At 44.8% G+C, this 23,893-nt stretch overlaps 1 protein-coding gene across 7 annotated transcripts in view; it reads left to right on the top strand.

Annotated features, from left to right (window-relative positions):
* HTR2C (5-hydroxytryptamine receptor 2C) overlaps positions 1-23,893 on the top strand; it is a 433,471-nt gene that overhangs the window by 273,018 nt on the left and 136,560 nt on the right. For 4 of the 7 annotated variants that reach the window (XM_050964945.1, XM_050964947.1, XM_050964949.1 and 1 more), the window contains one exon: positions 6,919-7,013. In XM_050964945.1, the coding sequence (XP_050820902.1) occupies positions 6,919-7,013 (95 nt within the window). Of the gene's footprint in view, positions 1-6,918; positions 7,014-23,893 lie in introns of those variants that run through there. The other 3 variants (XM_050964944.1, XM_050964946.1, XM_050964951.1) reach the window with 1 other exon arrangement.

Consider the following 23,893-nt stretch of genomic DNA (forward strand, 5'->3'; position numbering starts at 1 on the left):
GCTTGCAAGCTTCAGTTAAAACACGTGCTTAAGTGCATTGCTGGATCAGGGCTGGAGTGCTTGGGAAGGTATCGTACTGACCCTGAGAGCTTTTGTTCTGTGAGGGTATTTTGTGTTTGACATCAGTGGCTGAAAGGAGCCTCTTTCTTTGCGATTGAATTACCACTGTTGCCATGAAACACATAATTTGACTGTGTACTTAATGGAGAGGCAAGGTGGGGGAGGGAATATCTTTTATTGGACTAACTTCTGTTAGTGACAGAGACAAGCTTTCAGCCACACACAGCTCTTCCTCAGGTCTGTTCACCTAATGCCAGGCCTGAGCCGGGGGGTGTTACTTTTCAGCATCTGAAGCAGAGATCTTCTGTACCTGCCCCTACCCATACTGTTCATCATGAAGTCCCCAGTCTTCTCCCGCAGCTGTTAAAGCTATGGGCTGACACCAAACTAGCTCAGGGAGAGAGAATTTAATCAGAGGGCAAAGTATTAAAAGTACTACAGAGTTCATATTCTCTCTCTCTCCATTTCATTTCAATTTTTAGCTCAGATATTTGGTAATCGTGAGTCCCATCACCCCCTCCCCCAGTCAGACCCGTAGGCTGAGCCAAAGGGAGGAAAACATCATAAAGATTCTTCTTCCATGTCTGTCTGTCAGTTTGTTCCACGTTCAAATCACGGGTATGTGCGGTGCTTCACCCCGGGCTCGCTCCCCAGCCTGCAGCAGGCACATGCAGTTGGAATGAAGGAAGTAAAAAGAAAAGGCCAAAGCTGCCTTCTGTTTATACCAGAGAAGCCAAACTGAACCAAAACAGAAGTGCAGATTTCCACACAGTGTGGTGTGGTTTGTGGGCACAGTTTGCCAGTTTCCCTGCTGCTGGGAAAAGTCCCGTGGTTCTCACTCCCTCCGAGTCTGAGCACTGAGTTCTCTTTTGAAAAAGTTTGTTTTTTCCACGGAGACACTCTCTCAAGCTTAACGTAGCTTGGCCTATATAACTTTAAACACACCCTTTTATGAGAAAGAAAATGAGGCCACTCTATCACATTCATTTGGAAAATTTAGTTTTTCCGCTCCAAAATCTTGAACTTTGCCATTGTAACCTGGTAACGGGGGGAGTAGACAGAATGAGATGAATGCTGCTTTCTCCCACATCATGTGGGGGTCGTCCCAGGCACCCATAGCTGATTTCCACCCCACCTTTGGCCTTGGGGCAGGTGGAGGAGGTGTGGGTGGAGGGCTTGGTGGACTGGCTGGCCTCAGCTGGTAGATGGTTCCGATGGGACTGTTGCCACTGGCGTACATCAGGGCAGCGCAGAGACTATGCCGTGGGTGGGGTGGAGCCAAGGAGAGAATTGTGGAGCTGTAACTTGTATCCAGCTGGCTGCCCATCTCTGCAGTGTTGGATGTGGAGCAGAGGTTAGACATTAAAACAAACAAAACCCGTTGATGGGGAACTCTTACTTTGTAGGGAGGCACCCTGACACCAAGGAGGAAGCACTATAGAAAATCATCTTTCATTGTTAGTGGACCAAGAAAGTAAGGAACTTGCTACCACATCACAGGGTTGTAGCCCTTGTACTTTGTTCTTCCTGGGTTATTCCTTCCCAAGATCTATAACTGTTACATGTTTCTCCATTACTATGCAACAATTAATTACATTAGTTCACTAAACCTATCATTAAACAACTGCAATCTGTGATCATAGCTGCTTCTCTGATTAAATACCCATAATGTTCCTATCCTCCTTCCTGAGCTCTGGGCATCTAATTTGTCAATATTCAGTCCTCTTTTCATCTTCTTTGCATTTCCCTCTGTTTCGCCAGTGTAATCCCCAGGCATAGGAATTGCCTCTGATGCAGGGACAAGTCAGACTGTCCATTGTGTGGGGACATTGGAAATGTGGTGCATATGTGTGGGGCTGGCTCTTTCTGCTCAAGGAGTGAGGAAAACACATGCTCCTCATCACCAGCCAGTGTAACACATCCACACTGCTACACATAAGGAGCAGTTTGTGTGGAAAACTATTAAAACTGCACAGTTCTCACTTTGAATGCTCAGGGCTTCCTGGTCCTGCTTGCAGGCAATGGGGCTCCATAGGGAAGGATGTGAGCAGTAGCAGTCAGTTTGCAGCCAGTCAGCCTAGAGTAAGGTGAGGTGAGCTGTGCGTCTGTTTCAGGGAGCAACCTGCTTTGTCTCTCTTTGCTTTATTATTCTGAATTCAAAGAGATCAAATAGTGTTACACGGTGACCTTCTAGCAGGAGTATTCTACGTTTTATTTCTCTAACTTCTCAGTTTCTATGCTCTGAGACAGAACAGTTTGTATCCTTCTTGATGTCCACATTTCTGCCACATCTTGTGTTGATGTTACACAGGAACGGTCACTTCATTGTTGCTGGTACCCCTTCATTCTGGCCTGTGTAATTGCAGATAAACTTCATTTCATGTTTTAGTAAAAGCCAACCTTTTCGATGCAGAAATGTGTGGATCAGGCTAGCCTTGCTCTGTAGCAGTGGACCCCATTTTGTGGGTCAAATCTGGCACCTTTGAAGCCAATGGGAGGTTTTGTATTGATCTGGATAGTGCTGGTACAGTCCTACCGTGAATTTGGTTGTAATGAAATGTCACTTACATTGCAGGGGAGTGGCTGTCACTCCATTGCAGGAGAATTTTGCTCCTTTCTACAGGGGAAATTTCAGCACATGATAAACCAGTTGCACTGTACGGATCCCCAGAGAGGCGTAAGTGCTGTATTCCAAGGAGACTCTCTCTCAAGCGTGGCGTAGCTTGGCCTATGTAGCTTTAAACACACAGTTTTATGAGGAAGAAAATGAGGCCACTCTATCACCAGCGCATTCTGATAGCAATGCAGTAGGCCAGGATCATCTGCACTGAATTCAGCTAACAGATTTATGGAGCTGAATTCAAGTATGCCATGTATACATGCTGAAACAGATATATTATTCCTTTTGATCTTTTGTCTTTACACAGCACGAATGGTGTCGACTGGTCTGATTTAAAGTTCGTGCCCTCATAAAAGAGGCAAACAGTTCTCTTTAAACACTCTGCCAACCTAGATTTTCTAGAGAATAATGTGGAGTTGACTCAGACAGTACTTCGTTTTAGAGCAATTTGATGGTAAAATCTGGAAGAAATCCAAACAGCACTTACTCATAGGTTCAGGGTTTTGTCTGTGGAGAAGAAGTGCAGAAAAATTATATGTAAAGTGGTAATAAAGATAAAAGAACCTGAAAAGGCACTTTTCTGTCAGACTCTAAAACAGAGTCAAGAAGTGATGATTTTTCAAAGTTTAACATAAGTCTGAGCATTAGAATAGGCGGCTCCCTCAGGATTTGAAATCAAATACAGTGTTGAACCCTGCCTGTGACAGCAGCTTACAAAAATGTGTATTAATCAATTGTACATAATTTGAGCTGCACCAACACTAGCCTGCTATTACAGTCGCTTTGAACATTTACACTTTTTTATGAGAACATCAGCTTAATTCTTCATTAAGATCACTAAGCAGATGCAGATTTTATTTAATTTAAATATTTATAGAATTTGCTTAATCTTTCAAAATGGATTAGACTTTGAATGAGGAATCTAATATCACCTGGGTGATAATTTGTCTGCTGAATCCACTTAAGAAACCAATCAGGAATTAGTTAAAAAGTTACTGGAGTTGAGAAATATTGTCTAAAGTTGTGCATATTACTGGGGCTCCAAAAGCAAACCTCCTTCGGTGGAGGGAATATATTTCTAAAACACTCTCCTACAGCAGGTTATTTTTACAAATACTACATTTCCATCTCTGCTTTTCGGGAATTGCTGTTCTTCCCACTATACTGTATACACCAGACCTGGGACATGTGGCACCAAAGAGAGGGAAAAGATACTGAGCTAACGCCCCAATTCTGCAAACACGTGCATGCTTCCGTTGAATCGTGTGACTAGTCTCACTGAAGTCAATGGGACCGTTCTTAAAAGTTAAGAATGTATGTAAGTGTTTGCAGAAGAGGAGAGGAGCCTAAGCCCAAACCATCATGTTTGTGCAATATTGAGAATACTGTGAGCTGCAATGGAGATGTTGCCTCCAAGATGCATCACAATCTGCACTTGGCCCAATATTGCGCTAGGATTCTATCAGCTACAGACAGCACTCTCCATTGGCAGCAAGGACAATTTTGCTAAAACCTGATAGCTCAATATGACCCTTCATATATACAAATTTTATATACAAATCAGTCTGTACCTTTATTTTAAAGGGACAGCACCAATTTCAGATCTAGTCCCTTTTGAACAATAAGCTGAAGGTATTTTCAGGTCCTGCACCTACTCTGGACAATTTTTATGGTTTTATTATCCCATTTGCCTATTGTTCTCTATGTTGTTCTGGCTCTGTTGCTGCAAGAGACCCATACAAGTAACAGAGGCATCGGACTGACTCTGCGGGGAAGCCAGCTGTACACACAGTGCTGTCAAATGCACAAAGGAGACAAACTGAACTAATGGAAAAACATCACTCCTTAGTGATGCGGAGCCTGTGGCAGTGCGCCTCCCGGGCCAGGCTGATGGACTCAAATTAGTGGGGCTCACGCTGCTTCTCTAAAATAGCTGTGTAGACGTGATCCAGGAGGTTACACTCATAGAATCATAGAATATCAGGGTTGGAAGGGACCTCAGGAGGTATCTAGTCCAACCCCCTGCTAAAAACAGGATCAACCCCAACTAAATCATCCCAGCCAGACTTAGTTCAGTTTGGTTACTTTGTGCATTTGACAGCACCTTGAAATTGCAGCTTGGGCTGGCACTCAGACTTCGAAGCCCAACTTTCCTCACTAAGCTTCAGAGCCCGAGCTCCAGCTCAAGCCATAAGTTCAAAGCTTTTCCTACATAGCTACTGTTAGAGCACGGGCGCAAGCCTGGGTGAGAGACTGGCTCCTGCAGGCTCCAGAGTGCTGTGTAGATGTGTCCTTCGTAGTACCCTTAGGTTAGGTGTTGCTTGTAGCAGGACCGTGTGAGAGTGAGTTCAAACAGGAAGGGAATGGGGAAGCAGACAGCATCTGTCTAACTTGGAAGCACAATTCATGGCTGCTCTGTGGTAATCTGTACTATCCCCAAAGCACCTCCACCTTCCCCATGAGTTTAATTATTTATTTCTCTCGCTCGACTCTGTGAGCAGCAAGCGATGTCACTTTCTGTTTCCGTGAATGGGTTAATCCCCCCCCATGCACTGAGAACACTGGTCCCTTCTGGCCTTAAAATCGATGGCCTGGAGTGTCCAGGTCCGACCATTTTGTGTCATGCCGCTGGAGATTCCCCCGGGATAGAAATCCCACGTCTGACCGGGGCACGGAGGGAAGGGGCCTTAGGAGGAGAGGGGAAGGCTTGTGGCCCAAAGAGACACTGACGTAAGGGCCCTGAGACACCCGAGGAGCAAACTAACAGTGCCCCTCTGCAGCTTTAACTTTCACTGGGGCTGAGTGGCTGAGTCAGGAAGCTGTGACTGGTTCCTTTGCCACAGGGAAGGAGCAAACTCTCTGAATCTGTGCAAGTTCAAGAAGGGAGATGGACGTTCAGGGCCCAGTGCTGGTTCCAGAGAAGCAAATTGCCAAACTTCTGTTCATTTCAGTAGAAGCAAGACCAAGCTTTCGGGTTGCTTCTTCCATTTTTCTCAGGGGCAATTTTGATCACTCTCCTACCCAATGGGAGAGGCTTCCTCTTCTGGCTGCACTATCAGACAGCCAAGAACAAGGTGACTAGGCCTTGCACATCTCAGTATGAATGAAACAAATCTCCTGGCTTCAGGTTTCTTTTTTCAAGTAACTATGGGTTTAATTTTGCAAAATGCAAAATAATCTGAGCCCTTGAATTCAGCAGAACTGGGTTCTGACCCTCCTGCAAGTGTATTTTGTGCTACGTTTGTTTTTTAGTTTTGCTACAAAATGTTCATAAAATGAAACCCAAGTACAGTAGTTTACAGATTTTTTCCTGAGTATCTTATAAATTGCCAAACTAACTTTCACTGATTTTTGCTCCATAGCACTAGGTCTGTGTACAGGCCAATGCCTTTTCTACCTTTGCTTTACAGTCCTACTACGTTGTGTGACTGGCTTTAGAGCTCTTCTCTTGTCTGTTTTGTGCATGATGTTTCAGGTTGGAACACTGGCTGCATTTGTTTGTTTTTTCTTAGCATCCTTACATTTCACTTCTGGATTATCTGCATGCTGTGTTTGGCTGGTCTATAGATCTAACCTGGCTCAATCCTTGTGAATTCTTCTAGTTCCCCCTAGCTGTCTCTCCCCAGCAGGTTTAATACTTTTGGAAATTGTACTCCTGAAAAGCATCTTCTATAAGCTACAGGGGAGAGTCCTCTGGTAATGCTGATCTTTAAGGAACAATACTTGTTACTTATTTTGACCTCGAAAATCCCATTTGACTGACACAATCTGTTTTCTATTGTTAGGCAAATTTGTATGTATTTTTGTCTATCTTAGGGTTTATATTTCTGCTCACAGCTTCTTACGTCTTCCATGTAAAATCAATAGTAGTGTTTCTACTGGACTTCCTGGAATCTCTGGCACGTCTCCATTTGTGGGATCAGGCCTCTGCTTGGGACAGGATTTGGGGGGAGGGGTTGTTTGGAAGTGGGTGAGTGGCAGGAGGGGGTGTCAGGGTTAGTGGTTAGAGGCAGGCGAGGGTGTCAGTCTTGTGCATTTAATTCCTGTGAGGGTGGAAAGGCCATTTCAAAGTGGCAGGTTTTTCAGCGTTTCCCAAAGACAGTCAGAATCTGGATTCACCCCGTCTCCTCTGGAAAGTCTTTCCACAGCCACATCCTCTCAGATTCATTGACGAGTCTGGAGTCCATATTGGGGTAGATGAACACTTTTTTCAGTTTCTCTCTCTCTTTTTTTTAAAGGTCACCCTGGCGATATTTTAATTCATCACGTCATATGGAATCCCACTGCAACCCACGCACAGACCAAGAGTGCCACCGAAGAGATGCTGTTGAAGGTGGGTTAGCAAGAAAGTGAGTCAGTACTTAGAGTAACCTTTGTGCCCTTCATTTGCTGTACTCCAGCACAAGATCTGTATCGTTACAGCTATTGCCGTGGCAAAACTTCTAGTTCACAGCATGCTGCCATCTGTGCCTGAGTCAGGATGACTCTTAGCAAAGAGTGATGGACAGCATTATCTAGGGTAAGATGTGATAAAAAAGCATTAATTCTATATCCAAGTATACATCCCCCTGCCTCAAACCCCCAGTTGAACTAGGGCCATGTAATCAAACGCGAGCTACATAGACCACTCCAGACAATAATAATGCCCTCTCAACAAAGAACAAACTCATGCTTCTGTGAGAAAAGCTTTGCTGTTGGGAAGTAAATCCTGCCTGTCACAACCAACGAGAGAAAAATGCCTTTCCTTTGTGTGACAGCAGTGTCGCCCAGAAGGAGGGCGATTGCAAGAAGGTGTGGTGGCTTGCTTGGGAAAATGATGGTTTGGCCATTCTTGTGTCTAAGCTCGCTCACAAACCACATACTAACTCCTGAGTCCTCAAATGGATAACAGAGTCCAGCAGAGCAAGTCTGAGAGGGGCCAGTCCAAGAAGTGGTGGGATGTCATAAAGGAAGACATGTTCGCATGGGTGTGATAGATAATCTGGTGTTGGGCAGAGCACTTTGGAGGGAGAAGGCCCCATGAGATGGGATTAACACAAGAAGAGCTCATATCTGAGCAGGCCAGTGTATTCTGGTTGGGTTGCTGTTAAGGAACTGGTTAGAAACGTTTACTGGATTAAAGACTTCATTAGCATTTATTGCTTTTGATTCCTTGCAACTTTTAATTAACCCCAATGTCTCCCGTGTCTCTCATGATTTTACATTGACTTGTGCTTTGCCCATGTAACGTGTTTTCACTCAGCTACAGGTACTTTGCACTTGTACGCAGCTAGAGTGGTTTGCTATACATCCATTTCAGCTGGTCTGAAAAGCTCGTTAGAGTCTGGGGAGTGAGCTGGGTGAACACAGCTGCCAGGGCTGCTCACTGGGAGAAGAAAGACACATACAGATGTTGAGAAAGAAAATAACTTCGCATTCAGTGCACGAGACCTGTCTCTGAACTGACTGTTACGTTCGGGAAAAGTTTTCAGCCTAGAAATTCAAAATGTTTTATCACAATAGGTCCAATGACAGGCTCCCATTCCTGGGAGCCTTTCTTCTTCCTCCAGATGAATGAACCTCATCTGTGCCTCCTCTCCTGAAATACTGCATTGAAAATGGCTTTTAAGCTGATGATCAGCACTGCTGGCGACTGCAGCACCCAGCAGCTGGGAGAGGAACTTTCCCCCTGCCTTCTAATCCTCTCCCAGGAGAGTAATACAACAGACACAAATCAAGGTGTGGAGGATAAAGATTGTGCCTCCTAGAGGTCTGCGCAGCTCTCTCTCCTGCCACGTGGCAGCAGACCTTGTGCTGTCCTGCTGATGTTCTTGGGGTCTGCACAGGGTGAGGGCAGAGACTGGATGTGTAGGGAAGGAGTGGGTGGAGCAGGGAGAACTCACATCATCCCCTTGTGGCCTGCAGAGTTTACCAGGGAAAGGTTGTCTTTTGAGCGTGGAGATGACGGAGGGGAGAAACTCCCTTTAAGGGAGTTCCCCAGGGTAGCTGTGGCCAGGGGCAGTCCCTGGGCAGGGAGTGGGGTCACCAGGAGCGCAGAGCCAATGCAGAGGGCTCTGGGGGTGGGTGAAGGAAATCCTGCTCTCCTGACAGAGCCCTAGGGGGAACCCACCCACCCCATGGCAGGAAGGAGATCAATGAATTAATTTTTCTCTGTGTGTGGGAACCCAGTGGCCGGTGTGGCTTGTTCTTCTCCCCTCTGTGTCTGATCCATAGAGGATGTGAGGCCAGGAGAGTCCCAGCTCCAGAGCCTGGTTCTTTAGCTGAAGCTGTTGAAACTTGTGCTTTCAGTCCTGGAGGTCCCTAGTGGGTTGGCTGAGTGGGCAGCTGTTAGCCTGGTTTACAACCTACCCCCCTAAACTCAGCACTAGCCAGAGTTATGTCTTCTAATAATAAACCACTGTCAGGTGTCTCTTTCCATACGTCTTTTCATTATTTTGGTGGAAGCAAAATATTGTTAAAGTTTGTGAAGACACATTTTAACAGAATGTGCACACTGGCCTGACAGCTCCAGGGTTTCTTTTCTTCCAGACTAGACAAGTTTCATCCTAGTTTATATGAAGAAGTTGATCTTGACAGAACTGGTAGCCTCATGTGCCTGCCCTTTGCTTTTCATTCTAGTGCTGAGGTTAAAATACTCTGGGATGCGGGGAGTGGCTTGTAAATGGACTCACAGTGCTTCCAACCTTCCTGTAGCACAGATCAGTTCTTCATTGTTTGTACAGGTAGTGGTAGAGACCCCCGCTGAGACGGGGACCCCACTGTGCTCTGTGCAGCACAAACAATCACTGGGAGACGGTCTCTGCCCCAGAGAGCTTGCAGTCGAAGGGTACAGGACAGACAAAGAGTTGAGCAGAAGAGACAGAACGTAGAAGCAAAGTGAACAATGTCATGGTTTGCAGATCACATATTGGTGCCGTGATTTTTATTGTATTGGTTGGTTTCTTTCTCTCCCCTGCTGCGTTCAGGAACCAGAGATGGAGAGCCTGTGAGAGTAGCTGGGAATAGCTAGGTGCTGTCCAACTTTATTGGCTAGTTTTGATCCCACTTGGTGGTGATTGGCTGGAAGCCTGAGTGCAGCTGCAGAGTATGTGACCGTTGTTTGCTGAGAGGAGGGATGGCCGGAGGAAAATATCCAGTCACAATGTATGGGGGAAATGGAGGTACATTGGGCACTGTTCTGAATAAGCCCAGAGGCCCTGAGGGAGGGTGCTGAGGGCAGAGTTCTGCTGTGGCTAGCCTCGGACCTCCACTGCCCCTTCACCCCAGGAGAGACACGACATTTTTCTTTAAATTAGCTTGCCAAAGTCATATTTCCTCCTTTGTCCTAAACGTGGCAACCCTCTCCCCTCCTGCCCCCCCCCGTAATTACACCTGCCTGCAGCCCGGGAGAGCCAGTAGTCAGTCCTGGGCCAGTCAGTAATGGAAAGTCTCATATCTTGCTGCCTTGCTTTTACATGGCAAGGGTGGTCAACCAGCAGCCGATGTGACAGACCTCAAGGAGCCATTGACTCTGACTTTAGACACAATTACCTGCCTCTTTCTCTCCCATCTCCCTGCGATAGTGGATGTGAAACCGGAAAGTCAGGCCAGTGACTGAGTGGCAGGGGATGAGGCTGACAGTAGCACTGCAAGTGTTCGGCCATGTTTGCTGCTGAGCGCTCTCAGTATGGCAGGGGTGGAGTAGGAAGGTGCATGACATCGATACGGCGGAAAGCTTTGCTCTATAAGCTTTTACTTGCTTTACAAAAACTTGCGGAGGCTTCATGTGGGTAAATCATGGCAAGGACTGTTTGTCTTCATTTAAAATGCCTCTTCTGGAGCCTCTTCAATGTTTAATGCAGTAGCCCTTAAACTCCAGAGACCTGAATTCAGGTGTGGGATGGGACACACAGGAACACAGGTCTGATAGCTGTTCTGTGCAGGCAGAGACCAGGGAGTGCAGGGCTGGCCTGCCAGGACATCTAGTGGGACCAAGGCCCTAGGTGTATTCCTAGCACTGGGTGATCCAGGAACTTTGGCTGATTACCAAAAACTTAGTGGTACTTCCAGACTTTCTTCTGGCATCTCTCGCACTGTGGGTTTTCATACAGTCCTCAGCGCTCACATCGCAGGAACCATCTCCCACTCCATGCCTTGACTGTTCCAGGAATGCTCTGTAAAAGAGAGATCTCTGTATATGTAAATAGCAAGTGAATAGATCAGGTACCAGGAGACTATGTGGTGATATTCCTGGGTTTTATAGGACCAAGAAAACTAACTGCTGTCCACTGCAAGGGCTTCACGTGTGCAGCTGGTTACAGTGGCTGTAGTGTCATAGCTCAGTGGTTTGAGCATTGGCCTGCTAAACCCAGCGTTGAGAGTTCAATCCTTGAGGGGGCCATTTAGGGATCGGGGCAAAAATCTGTCTGAGGATTAGACTTGCTTTGAGCAGGGGGTTGGACTAGATGACCTCCTGAGGTCCCTTCCAACCCTGATATTCTGTGCTGGGTAGTGGAGCAGGGAAACAAGCTGGAGAGTTTTGTTCTGGGGCCGTGTGCGCCCAAAGTATCACAGTGTGGGTCTGCTTTCCACTGGGAAGCCCTGATTGGCCCCTTTATGGTAGAGAAACAAATATAAAATTGGACCTTGTGGCTTTTGTCGAGAATTTTCTGCTGGCATTTTCCAAACTGTTCTTGATGGTGATGTACAGAGAAAGAGGCAGTAGTGCAGTGACCTGGCTGTGGTAAAAGTGACTATCTCTTCCCTCAGCACTTTGTAGGTGTATCTCATGTTAACATAACTGAGACCTGTGCCGTTTATCAGCCTTCTTCCAGACAGACATTATAGAGATTCAGCAGTGGCAGATGCGTGTGGAATTGCAACCTAAGAATCCAGGAGCTCTCAAATCTTGACAACGTTGTAACCCTTTGTTACTGGCAGGTTTTAATAGGTTTTCATGGCTTGGAAAGGGACACCAAGGGTTAAGTATTTACAGTAGAAATCCATCATTTTGACTGTGGCCAAAGTTGTAACCTAGCTATGAAAATGTATTCAGGAGTGACATTTACCATAAAGCTTCCTGGGGAGCATTGTTATTCCCTCTGACGATCCCAGTAACAGGTGTGGTTTTGTGCTGTCCTCAACCAAGGGGTGGTTGTCTGTCAGCACCAGCAGAGCTGTTCCTGGTTGTGTGTTGGTTGGAAACCTGATGAACTATACTTGTGGCTATCCTGAGTAGTTGCTTATGCACACACACATCAGCTGTTACATGGTTCCCAAGGGCAGTGCCTTCAGAGGCATATCACTGCTTCTGGAACTCTGATACCAACCCCAGAAATTTGGAGAAGCTGTCTTGCTCCCCCCACAAGATGTTTGCTTGATTGGGTGAGACCAATACGGTCGTCCATGTGCCCACTCTGCTTGCGGCTCTGCTCAATATGTGCCCTGGGATAGCCAGACGCTACCAACGGAGAGCCTGAGCCAGAGGTAAAGTGGTATTTCATGCAAAGCTATTGATGCCTGAAAGTGCTAACAGCTTTCAATAATTGCTGTTGTTGACAAGTTCTTCCTTCGTGTTCTGTAACTATTAAAATCTGCTGAGATCTGGGGTAGTTTACAGTTTTTCTGTGCAGATCCAGATTGCGAACATAAGGGTTGTGTCAAGTATATTAAATAATTAATGTAAAGGCAGAAGTTCCTTTCCATCCATATACTGTGGGTAGAATGCATATCTGCTGATGCAGCACCGCCTGTTACTGACAGGCTCAGCTCCTGCAGGAGCTAAATGTTAACTTTCTGCCTGCCAACTCCACCACATGGGACAAAATTGCTCTTAGGAACAGCTGCTGCCTTGCTGCTGCTGATTCCAAAGAGACATCAGCATTTTGTCTGATGATTTAATCAACGTCAGTCTCCCCAGACCTATTTCTGGATTCAAATATGGGTATGAAATTATGTGTTTTTTTTTAAAAACAGATTAAAAGATGTAACTAGGATTAAGTTTCTTGAGTTGAAAAAATGCCTAACAAATCCAAACCCAAGCCCTGTCCCTGATTTGTCTTGAATCCAAATTCCGAACCCCAGCCAGAACCTAATCAAGATCAGAACACCCCCTCCATGCCTTGTTTTTATTTTAATCCAAACTGTCCCAGGCAACGAGGTTTGTGTTCTAGAATGAAGAATGGTACACTGGTTCATGTGTTCTGAGAACTTGGCCCAGTTTCCTCAAAAGATTTATGGGCCTGACTTTTGTGTGTTTTGGGGAAGTTTTGTTCACTGTGTATTGCATTTTTAATGTGAATACAAGGTGAACAAAACAGAAAATAACAGCAATACCAACCAAATCAACATCAGTTGGACAGCTACCTTTCCAAAGAAACACTGGGGTGACTTTTCAAAGTGGGGGCCTCGGAGCACCGGCTAGAGGGAGCTTGAATGCACACACTGCAGCTTTCAGTGTGCAGTTCTGTTAGCGCACCTCAGTTCTGTTCTGCAAGCCTTCTCTCTTCTAGTCTTGGACATTTCTGGAGCAGACAGTGGTTGAATGTGCTTGAAGAAATCTGCACTAGGGATTAGGCTGGGTCAATCTGTTGTGAAGTTGCAATTCTGAAAAACATTGATGCTCTGTCTAGCACCATGGCCAAAAAAACCTAGAATCGCTAGAAGGAGCTTGTGGGAATGATAAACAAACATGGCACCTTGTTCCCAGCAGAAGCCCCAGAAGACTCAATGACAATTCTTTAACTGGTCTGTTGGTTCCCTATCAGAACCAACAGAAAGCAGTTGAATTTTTCATCTGGCATTTTCCATGCCAGTACATAGGCTGAAGTTACTGAGAGGAAGATTGGCGAACAATAATGAATACATACATTGCTTATTTGTGTGCTGATCTCCGCTGCGTCTCTGACCTTTTCTCTATTATTCTTCTTAGTCTTGTGCATATTTTTACACCTGGAGGTTGCTCCCTGGTACAAAGTTTGCCACATTACGCTGAACCCTGGGGACAACAAACATTTTTTTCCAGGGAAAAAAAACCAAAGTGGGAATGCCAGTATGTGTGAACCCATCTCTTATTCCCAGACCATACAGGCAGTAATGAGTTTCACCAGTGACTTTAGTGTCATTAACTCTAATGAGGTTTGGCAGAATTAGATTTTGATTTTCTATAATTTCAATGGATAATATCAATGTTTATTTTTAAGCAATTTTTTAGGTGTTTATATATTTATATTTTCACAGTTGTGTGAGATTATCGGGGGGGGGGGATGTCAGACCATGATTATTTAATGATGCTGTGATTCAAAAAGTTAAAGCTTTATAACCATTATAAGACAAATCGTAAGCATCATATGTCAAAATATACAAAGTAAATATCCATAAATCAAAGTGGAAGGAGCATTTTTCTTACTTAGCCTTTCTGTAGGTTTTGATGAAAATATTTTGTTGTCAGTCTGTGTGTGGATGGACATTTACTGATGAAAATCTAATCTTTCCAAACCTAACTATGGAGCACACAGAGTGAGGTGGGGCTCAATGGTACGAAGAGGCGATACAGGCCCTGGCCTCAAGTAACGTATGTAAAGTAGACCAGATCTTCAGTGGGAAGGGAGGGTACTCAGCTCTTCCCAAGATCAGGCTCTCGATACTGTATGCAGTAACCTGGGCAACAGTAGAGTTTGCTGAGTATCCCAGCCAGTAAATTTGATTGGTTGGCACAGTGTGACTTCTGACTTGTGCTGCCACAGACCAAAGGAGAACTAAGGATCTGCAATTCCTCCCTTTTCCACCCTCTAACAAGCACTTATGAGAACACTCCAATTTTCTAGCACACTCATGATTTACAAAGCTTTTATTTCTTTGAAAATGTGCAGTGTTCTTTCGGGGGAAGTTTGGCTCTGTTAGAAGAGTGGTCGTTATGAGACATAAGCAAGTTCAGTTAACGTAATTTCTTAGGAGTAGGTATCAAATGAAATATGTATCATGGCAGAAGGCTGATTCAAGCACTAGAAAATCTTATGCTCTCCAGTTATATGACTTACAGTTTTGGTTCTAAGTGGAAAAGGGCAAAACATTTATTGCTAAACGTCTGTAGGAAAAAACTTAGAATATCAGGGTTGAAAGGGACCTCAGGAGGTATCTAGTCCAACCCACTGCTCAAGGCAGGGCCAATCCCCAGACAGATTTTTGTCCCAGATCCCTAAATGGCCCCCTCAAGGATTAAACTCACAACGCTGCGTTTAGCAGGCCAATGCTCAAACCACTGAACTGTCCCTCCTGCTTGTTTCAAAGCTCATATAACTTATGCAAAATTGCACGGAGGCAGCTTTTGTTTGACGTGTATGTAAGAGAGGCAGCAATGTCTAGTGAACTGAGCAGGGCTTGGGAGCCAAGAACTCCTGGCTTCTGTTCTGTTGTGAATAGGATTTGGGGGATTTCCAGGAAATGGGTTATCCAGAACATTCTTGCAAATTGTTGGAAAGGGAAGGAAAGAAGGGGAAAACTCTGGGTAGGAGGAAGGGAACGTAGCTGCCAAACACCTCTGATACTGAAAATATCCAATACATGGTACAATGTGAAAGGTTAGCTAGGAGATACTGGGACATGATGCTGATCAGTCTGGCTGGAGCAGAGGGGGGAGTTTTTACAATGCCTATCACTGAATTTAAATGACCCTTTTGCTGGAGGTGTTCTGATAAATGTTGCATGGACCCAGTTCAAAGTGTCAAAGTGTCGATGTAGATTGCCACGTACTTTTAGGGGCGAAAGAAAAATGCAAACCTGTTATTTACCAGGCTGCACGTGGCAATAGACTGTATAGGTAAGGGATGCAAGGAGGGTATGGGTCACGATGCAAACTGCAGGCACGCACACAACTAAAATTAATTAATTTAAAGTTTTATTAGGGATAGTTACAAGGGGTAGGGGAGCAGCGTATGATTAGCTAATAGGGTTAATGGAACTTAAAACATATAATGGCTAAAGTATTTATTATTAAACAATATTTATAAACAAAGATGCAGTAAACAATATTTATAAACACAGATGCAGCATTTAGTAATAACTAATACTTACGAATACAAATCAACTCATAACGACCGGCAAACGTAGAAACTTTGCTTAAAACACGTGAGCTGAGAGAGGCTTCGAGGTGATCAGGCTCAGTTACGGGTGTGCACAAGGTACACAGGATTCGTTTTTCTTTCTCCTCTTCTGCCTGCACATGGCAGACCAGCCTAAAATACCCACTATGACATCAAAGAAGTGTCATAGGGGACGGGGCCCAAAAACTGTGTGTGTTCGTTTCTGACTGGTACAAGCAAAGTTTACACCAAGTAGGGGAGCAGGTGCCTGAAAGTCTGGCTTCGCCCCCAAAAGGTAAGGAAATGCATATAGTTCAGAATGCGTTTAACACTGAATGACAAAAGAAGAGGCCAGGGCAATACCGGTATGGGCAAGTTTTAGGATGCAGACAGGAACTTATCTTAACATGCCCCCGTGCCCTGGCCGAAATAGTTTGGCCGAAAACCTAAACTTCCGAGTCTGACTCCTCATTCCCACCTACGAGGGGATGCGCTTCGGGGGTGGAAGCGATGTAGGCCGAGGCAACAAACTTGTGAATGCAGGCTTTAATGAAGGCACATCAGAGACAGAGAAGAGTGAGCCCAACCAGAAGGGACACAAACAGGGATTGGAAATAGGATTTGTAGGGCGCAAGGCCAAACCAATTGAGCCATGACCAAAACTGGAAGGACTCTCGTGACTCTTTGACAGTAGAGCTCAACGTTTGCAGGTCTTTAACAATTGAGGACAAATTAGGAGAAATAGAAGGCAAAGAAACGCAACATTTATCAGCAAACTCGGGATATACTTCAGCAAATTTAGTACAAAATGAGGGAGATTGTAACAAATATTGAATCATTAATCTATTTTGAATACTATACTGAACAAGGGAATTTAACTGCTGATTAACTAAGGAGAGGCCTTTGGCCATAGTATTAGCAAGCATTTCAATAGCAAGGGATTGAAACAGCACTTGATCACGTAACATCATATAACCGACAGGGTTAAAACTAACAACAGAGGAGGCGAGGGAGGAAGCTGCTGTTTGCAAACGAGTCCAAAACGAGCGGGTACTATGATGGTGTCGGTGGCTAGAATGCAAGGTATAAATACTTCCCCCTTGTAGATACAGGCTGCCAATGGTGCATATACCCTGGGAGTAGGGAGGAAGCACAGCAAATGCAACATTACCGCAAATCCAAAAATGACCGGGTCTTAAGGAAGAAATTGTGATATGGCTCCACCTATTATTGTTCACGGAGGAAAAGCTGGATGCATGATTGATACAGGCAGCCTCAGCATGATGCATGTGCTGGGCATGGAACAGATACGTATGTGTTATGGAGGTAGAGAAGGTTCCAAAAAGAATGTTATAATTAAGACGATAAGAACAATGAAGGGGAGGGGGGTAGGTGTAAGTAAGAGTGGGTTTAGTTAGGGAGGTATTAGCATAAGAGAAACTCCACATAGAACAATTAGAATAAGTACCCACCCAAGTAGGGGCTGGGGTTAAACTGTTACCAACAAAAACCCAGCAATGAGATGCTGGAACTCTAATACTATCAATTAAAGGAAAGCTATGATCACTTCCACCTGAAGCATTAAGAACTGGAAACACATAAGAATTAAATTGTGAAGAACAATTATTCCAAACACTAGAAGCAGCCCACTGCACATAGGGGGAAGAACAATTTACATTAGACAAATTAAATGAAGAAAAATGATAAACTATTGGTACAAATTGAAAGGGTAATGGATATTTAGGTGAGAACTGAGTAGAGCAAACAAGACAATCTTCTGGATTCAGCGCTGACAGGGGCTGGTTTCCGCTGACCTCCTGCACCCAGTAGGCGGTGAGCCATGTTTGTAGTCCACCTTCTCCTAAGGGTTCCGTGGGCAAAGATGTTGTGAGGAAGGGCAGTATAACCTGTAAAACAGAATAATAGGAGCCCTGCTCAGGGGCATTAGTTTGTTTATTAAGAACTACATTTGCTGAGCCAGTTATGATGAACTAGCTTGTTACCGGGGTACTTGTAGCTACTAAGTAGGTGTTAGGGTACTTGCCAGCCCGGAGAATGGTGGTTTTTATAGGTTTTCGATGGCCAGAGGCTTGGGGTTCTGTAAGCCAAACCAGTTGGCCGGTGTTAAACATGGGGGACCAAGGCGGCTTAGGTGTAGGTGAAATGTGAGGCCAGCGAGAGTAACTTTTGTTGAGTGCGATAAGTACCTGGGGTAAAAATGAGCTCCAGTTTTTAAAATCAGGGTTGGGGTTTGCTGTTCTCAACATAGTTTTAAGGACTGCGATTTTTCGCTCTACCACACCATTGCTTTGAGGATGATATTTAGTATGGATGTGAAGGGAAGCCCCCCATCTAAAAATGAGCTGTTCAATGCTTTTGCTGGTAAAGGGTGGTCCACCATCTGCTTGGACTTCAGTGGGAGTGCCCCAGGCAGCTGCTGTTTGCTTAAGAGCCACAGCGACAGAAGCAGCGTTGGTTTTATTAAGAGGAACACAAAAGGTTTGTCGAGACTCCAGATCGACAGTAACTAAGGCTTTTGGAAAACGACAAGCACCTGGCAAGGGTCCTATTAAATCAATTTGCCACGTACTACCTGGGGCAAAGTGTTCTGCAGCGTATGCAGAGCGCTCATATCGGGGACGATTCATAGTTTTTACCTACACACACTGCAAGCAGGCCTGAACAATGAGCTCGCACTGACTGCGGCTAATGTCAGGCTTTTGGTTGGAAAAGCTAGATAACAGGCCGTACAATTTTGTGGGTGGTAAGTGTCCCCATTCTTTGTGGAGCCAGCGCAACAGCGGGTCTGCCTGTACGGCGTGATTTGCCATATGAACTTGGGAGACCTCTCTCATTCTTTGATCAAGACTGGAATGCAGTGGGTTAGAGTCTGGTTGATGGGAGGGACAGTGCGTAATGAACCAAGGGTGAGAGAATTTACGAATTAGGGCAAAAATTTGGCCTCACAATTTAACAAAAGCTGAGGGAGAGGCTTGCTCAATTAAAATGTCTAAACAAAATTGAGAATTGATACCTAAAACAACTTGCTTGTTGGCAGAGTGGGCATTAGCACCATGTTGGGCAGCTAAAAGAACGCCCTGCACCTCGCATTCTTGTGCGGAGCAGAAGGGGGGCAGTAACTGCACATTAAAGTGATTACATGTGGAACAAAGAACTCCTGCCCTAGGGGATGGTGAGGTGCCCCCATCAGACACAACCCAGGGGTCATATTTTACTTCAGTGCATAACAGTTGGTGAAGTGGGGGGGCTAAGATGTTATCACTGGGAATTAGGTTCCATGCCTGCCAAGCTACCTCAACCTGGAAACATAGAAGCTGCCAGGTGCTAGTAGTGCCATGAAACTCGGGTGGAGGAGTACTTGTAAGCCACGGGATTAAATGAACACGTGGTCCAGACAGGGTACTTGGGATAGGGAGTTGGGACCAGTGATGTGCACTGGACGCAGCCAGTAGCATTCTTCCTACTAGACCATAGTTGTACTGGGGTCCAGACAGGCGATGGGCCCAACTGTAAATAGCATTACCATGTTGCAGTACAGTGAACCCTACATGGTGTTTTGTAATAAACAGATTAATGCTGAGGGGTTCTTGGGAATTAAAACGGGCGAGGTGGGGGTTAGAGGCGAACCAGCCAGCTAGTTTTTCTAAGCTTTGTTGTGCTGATGCGTTCCATACTTCTCGGGAGCGTTTAGAAGAGAGAGAGCTTTGTAGGATTTCTAGGTTAAAAATTAGCTGTGCCGGGATATATTGGCGGTGATAATTAAGGAGATCTAGTAGCTGCTGAAGCTCTCATTTATTTTGTGGAGGGGCTTCTGTCCAAGGGTCTAATACACTGGCTGGGGCTTGGATGTGAGTGGTGGGAGTGAAATGGAGTCCCAAGAATGAGATTTGCTTGCTTGCCTGCAGGTGGCTCTTTGTTTTGTTAATTTGCCACCCATCTGCTTCTAATGCATCAATTATCATTTGGGTGGTACTTTGAACTGCTTGTGGATTGGGCCCACAAATGACAATGTCATCTACATATGTTAGCACGTACACATCCTGTAGGGGTTTTACCTTTTGTAATTTGATATTGAGATGGGACGATGCAAGTGCAGGAGAATTACAGAACCCCTGTGGGCAAACTTTCCATTTATATTGGACGCCCTTAAAAGCAAAGTTTAAGATTCCTTGTGTGTCCTGGAGTGGGTTTTGGTAAAACATATCCTTTAAATCAAGAGTACATGCCCACTGATTACTTGCATCGCTTAGTTGCCGCTGTATTTCAGGAATGGTGACAGAGCTGGAAAATGCGATAGGCTTTACACGGCTGTTAGCTTGTCTGTAATCAATGACAAGATGATATTTAGAGGGATCGCCGGGCTTGGGAATACCCCAACCCGTGGACAGAAAGATGGATGCAGTGACCCTTTCTATTTTTTTTTCTTCTAGAAGCTGAGTGAGCAAAGCTTCAATAAGGGGAAGCCCTTCGGATTTTGTGGGAATAGGGGAAAATTTCCATGGCTGGGAGTTAACTACTTCGGGGGTATAGGGGGAATGATCGCCTACGGTTATAGGGAGGGCTTGCAGAATTTGATCATGCAGTTTAATTTTTTTTAATATCTGAGACACCTAGCAGATTTTTTGATCTCAACAAGGCTTTTATTTTTCTTACATATTTTCCATGGGCAATTTTAACCCAAACCACGGGTTTTTCTTGTACTGCATTGAGACCTTGAACAAACATAAAGGAGCCAGTAGGACAGTGGGGAATGTTGGGCTCAATAACGCTAACGTGAGCTCCAGTGTCTAATAAAAAGGAAGTGGGGGTGTCACCGTTAACAAACAGGGTGGCGTATGGGCGTTCATTGGTGGGATCTTTAATTTGGGCCGGGCAGCATCCGGCCCCTATTCGTTTTTTGTCCTAACGTAGTCCTCCCAATTTTTCCAGCCTAGCTGTTCGGCTACATTTTGCTGCTCTTGGTTTGACATTTTACCCAGGGCTTCTTTGGGGATCCCTTTGTTAAGAAGGAAGCCAAATAGTGCCCGTTCAGCTTTAGTTCGCTCAGGATATTTTTGGGGATTAAACTGACTTTTTGGAGGGTTTTTTGGTGGCGAATCAACTGGGAGAACAACAGGCGAGGGTGGCAGTAACAACTTAATTTTACTAACCACTTCAAATAACATTAAGATGGGTCTGCGAAGGGCCGCATGCAAGTGCAGCATGGCACCGGTGTCAGCTCCAGGGGCAGCTTCTAATGCCAAATTAACCGCCTCTGCTGAGACAGGAATTTGGGTGGGATCAGTAACGTGTATAAAGGGTGTGGCCACCAATAGCTGTTGAACAGTTAAATTAAGTGGATTTTGTAGTGGATCCCACAGGGCTATGGAAGCTCCTGCGATTGCCCATATTAGATCGTGTGGAGTAATGAAGGTTCCTGGAGGGATATATAATCCTTTAAAACTGCCTTTCATTGCTAAAATGGCAGCTGCCTGGGTGGTAAGTGGCCAAATGCGATTATTTAATAAAGCATGACCCGGGAAACCTCGAGCCCAATTGGCCGTTTTGGCTAAGGTGCCGGCCTCCTCGCGGTCCACCAATTCTGCTCCGTGTTCTAAGGCTAGCCGCCCGACCCAAACCATGGGTGCCTCATCGGCTTTTCGTTGCGTTTCCTTTAAAAACTCTTTAAGCTCGGTCTTAGTACGTGTTCGCAGTTCAGTAACCTGCGTGGTGTTGCCTGTTTGTGCGTCTATTTTAGTTTTAGTTATTGCAATAGGCAAAGCTTCTGCTACGGTTTCAGACTCTGCAGATTCTGGGGCTGTTGGCAGAGCTGGATACAGAGGAGTTTTAGGAGCTTCATATGGGGGTGGCAACATTTTCCGAGAGGGACTTGGGGGGGGGGGGTAGTGATGGGCTCTACCTTTTCTGTCTTCTTCTCATTATTACCTTTAGGAGAGCCTGGGGCTGCCTGTTTAGCTGCAGACATTGTGCCTCCATGGAGGACAGAACACAGACCGAGGGCCTTGCATATCATGCTAAACAGGACAGTGGAAACATCCTCAGATTTATATTCATCGGGTCGCAATTTTTTGGTTTTCTTAATCAAATTTAATTCTTTTATCATTTGGCATAATAATTTATGTGCCGGATCAGCAGGTATTACCCGAGGTGGAGGAATTAATTTGGAAACGGTGCCTCCAGATTTTCTAACAATGCGGCTACATTCTCTCCAAAGTTGAGAGGGATCTGCAGCATCGAGGTTTTCCACAGTCTCCGTGCACTGAGGCTGCAGGGAACAATCGGCTGGCTGACTCCTAAAGCTCGGGTGGCACCGAAGGAGGCATCCCATATCTGCCAGGGTTAATGGTACAGTATAGCCTTTTAGACTTTTGCCCGAGCCAAGAGAACAGATCCATTCTATTTTTGGATTAGTCGAATTTTGGCTAGTAAGAAGGTGAAAATGCAAATGTTGGAACTGTTCAGTTTCATTATCTGCACGATCTGCAGTGTGCCACAGGCATGGCCCAACCTCCGTGCATCCTGTTCGTGACGCCATGTAGATTGCCATGTACTTTTAGAGGCGAAAGAAAAATGCAGACCTGTTATTTACCAGGCTGCACGTGGCAATAGACTGTATAGGTAAGGGATGCAAGGAGGGTATGGGTCACGATGCAAACTGCAGGCACGCACACAACTAAAATTAATTAATTTAAAGTTTTATTAGGGATAGTTACAAGGGGTAGGGGAGCAGCATATGATTAGCTAATAGGGTTAATGGAACTTAAAACATATAATGGCTAAAGTATTTACTATCAAACAATATTTATAAACAAAGATGCAGTAAACAATATTTATAAACACAGATGCAGCATTTAGTAATAACCAATACTTACGAATACAAATCAACTCATAACGACCGGCAAACGTAGAAACTCTGCTTAAAACACGTGAGCTGAGAGAGGCTTCGAGGTGATCAGGCTCGGTTACGGGTGTGCACAAGGTACACAGGATTCGTTTTTCTTTCTCCTCTTCTGCCTGCACATGGCAGACCAGCCTAAAATACCCACTATGACATCATAGAAGTGTCATAGGGGACGGGGCCCAAAAACTGTGTGTGTTTGTTTCTGATTGGTACAAGCAAAGTTTACACCAAGTAGGGGAGCAGGTGCCTGAAAGTCTGGCTTCGCCTCCAAAAGGTAAGGAAATGTATATAGTTCAGAATGTGTTTAACACTGAATGACAAAAGAAGAGGCCAGGGCAATACTGGTATGGGCAACTTATCTTAACAGTCGACAAAATCAAATTTTCATCACAACCTCTGGTTTCTGCAGTACTAGCTGGTGCTGTACACTTTAATGCATCCAATTAATTCACTTGATTAATTTGCTAGTAATTACCTGCCATGAAAAAAAAGATTCGGTTAATATTATTCACCACTGCCTTTGGGGCAGTAATTAGGTTAAGTAATGTGTTTAATTTCCAATGCTTTCTAAAATAAAATAAAATTTTAAGAGAATGCACCATAAAATTAGATTTTTGTAAGCCCCTTATCTTCAGCTCCCAAGACACCATTTATCCCTATATCCAGCTGCATAAGTCAACATGCAACCAAAATGAAGGGGTGGATTCTAACTGGATGTAACTCTTTATTTACTAGGTTGGCTTCTAATCTTGCTCACTCCCTTCTTATATTACTGTAATTCCATTGCATTCAGTAGAGTTGCTCCTAATTTACCCCATTCTTACTGAGATAAGAATCAGACCCATTACATTTATCCTAAATATCTTGATACACGGGTTGTTCTGTGTGTCCCAGAATAGAAAACAATAGGAGACAATCTTCCATGCTTACTCACCTAAATAATTGCTTACTCTGGAAATAGCCCTAGTGAAATCAACATCAGTTCAGCAGATGATTCCTAATCCTGAATTTCACAACCTTTAATTAGTCCACACTAGCATTCAAAACCACCAAAATATGTGGTACTTCAGTAGCATATTGATTGTCACCAAGAAAAGTTCTGAGGTCTCTGCTGAACTGACGGCTGGCTGATGTAAAGTTAATATCTAGTTACTATATTGTATTGTTGAACAAAAGCAGCTATACGTTAGGGAGAATGGGTACAGATTGCATAAGGGAAAATGAGTTAAATCG

The sequence above is a fragment of the Gopherus flavomarginatus genome, chromosome 8 (assembly GCF_025201925.1).
Source record: "Gopherus flavomarginatus isolate rGopFla2 chromosome 8, rGopFla2.mat.asm, whole genome shotgun sequence".
In the NCBI taxonomy this organism is placed as follows: Eukaryota; Metazoa; Chordata; order Testudines; family Testudinidae; genus Gopherus; species Gopherus flavomarginatus.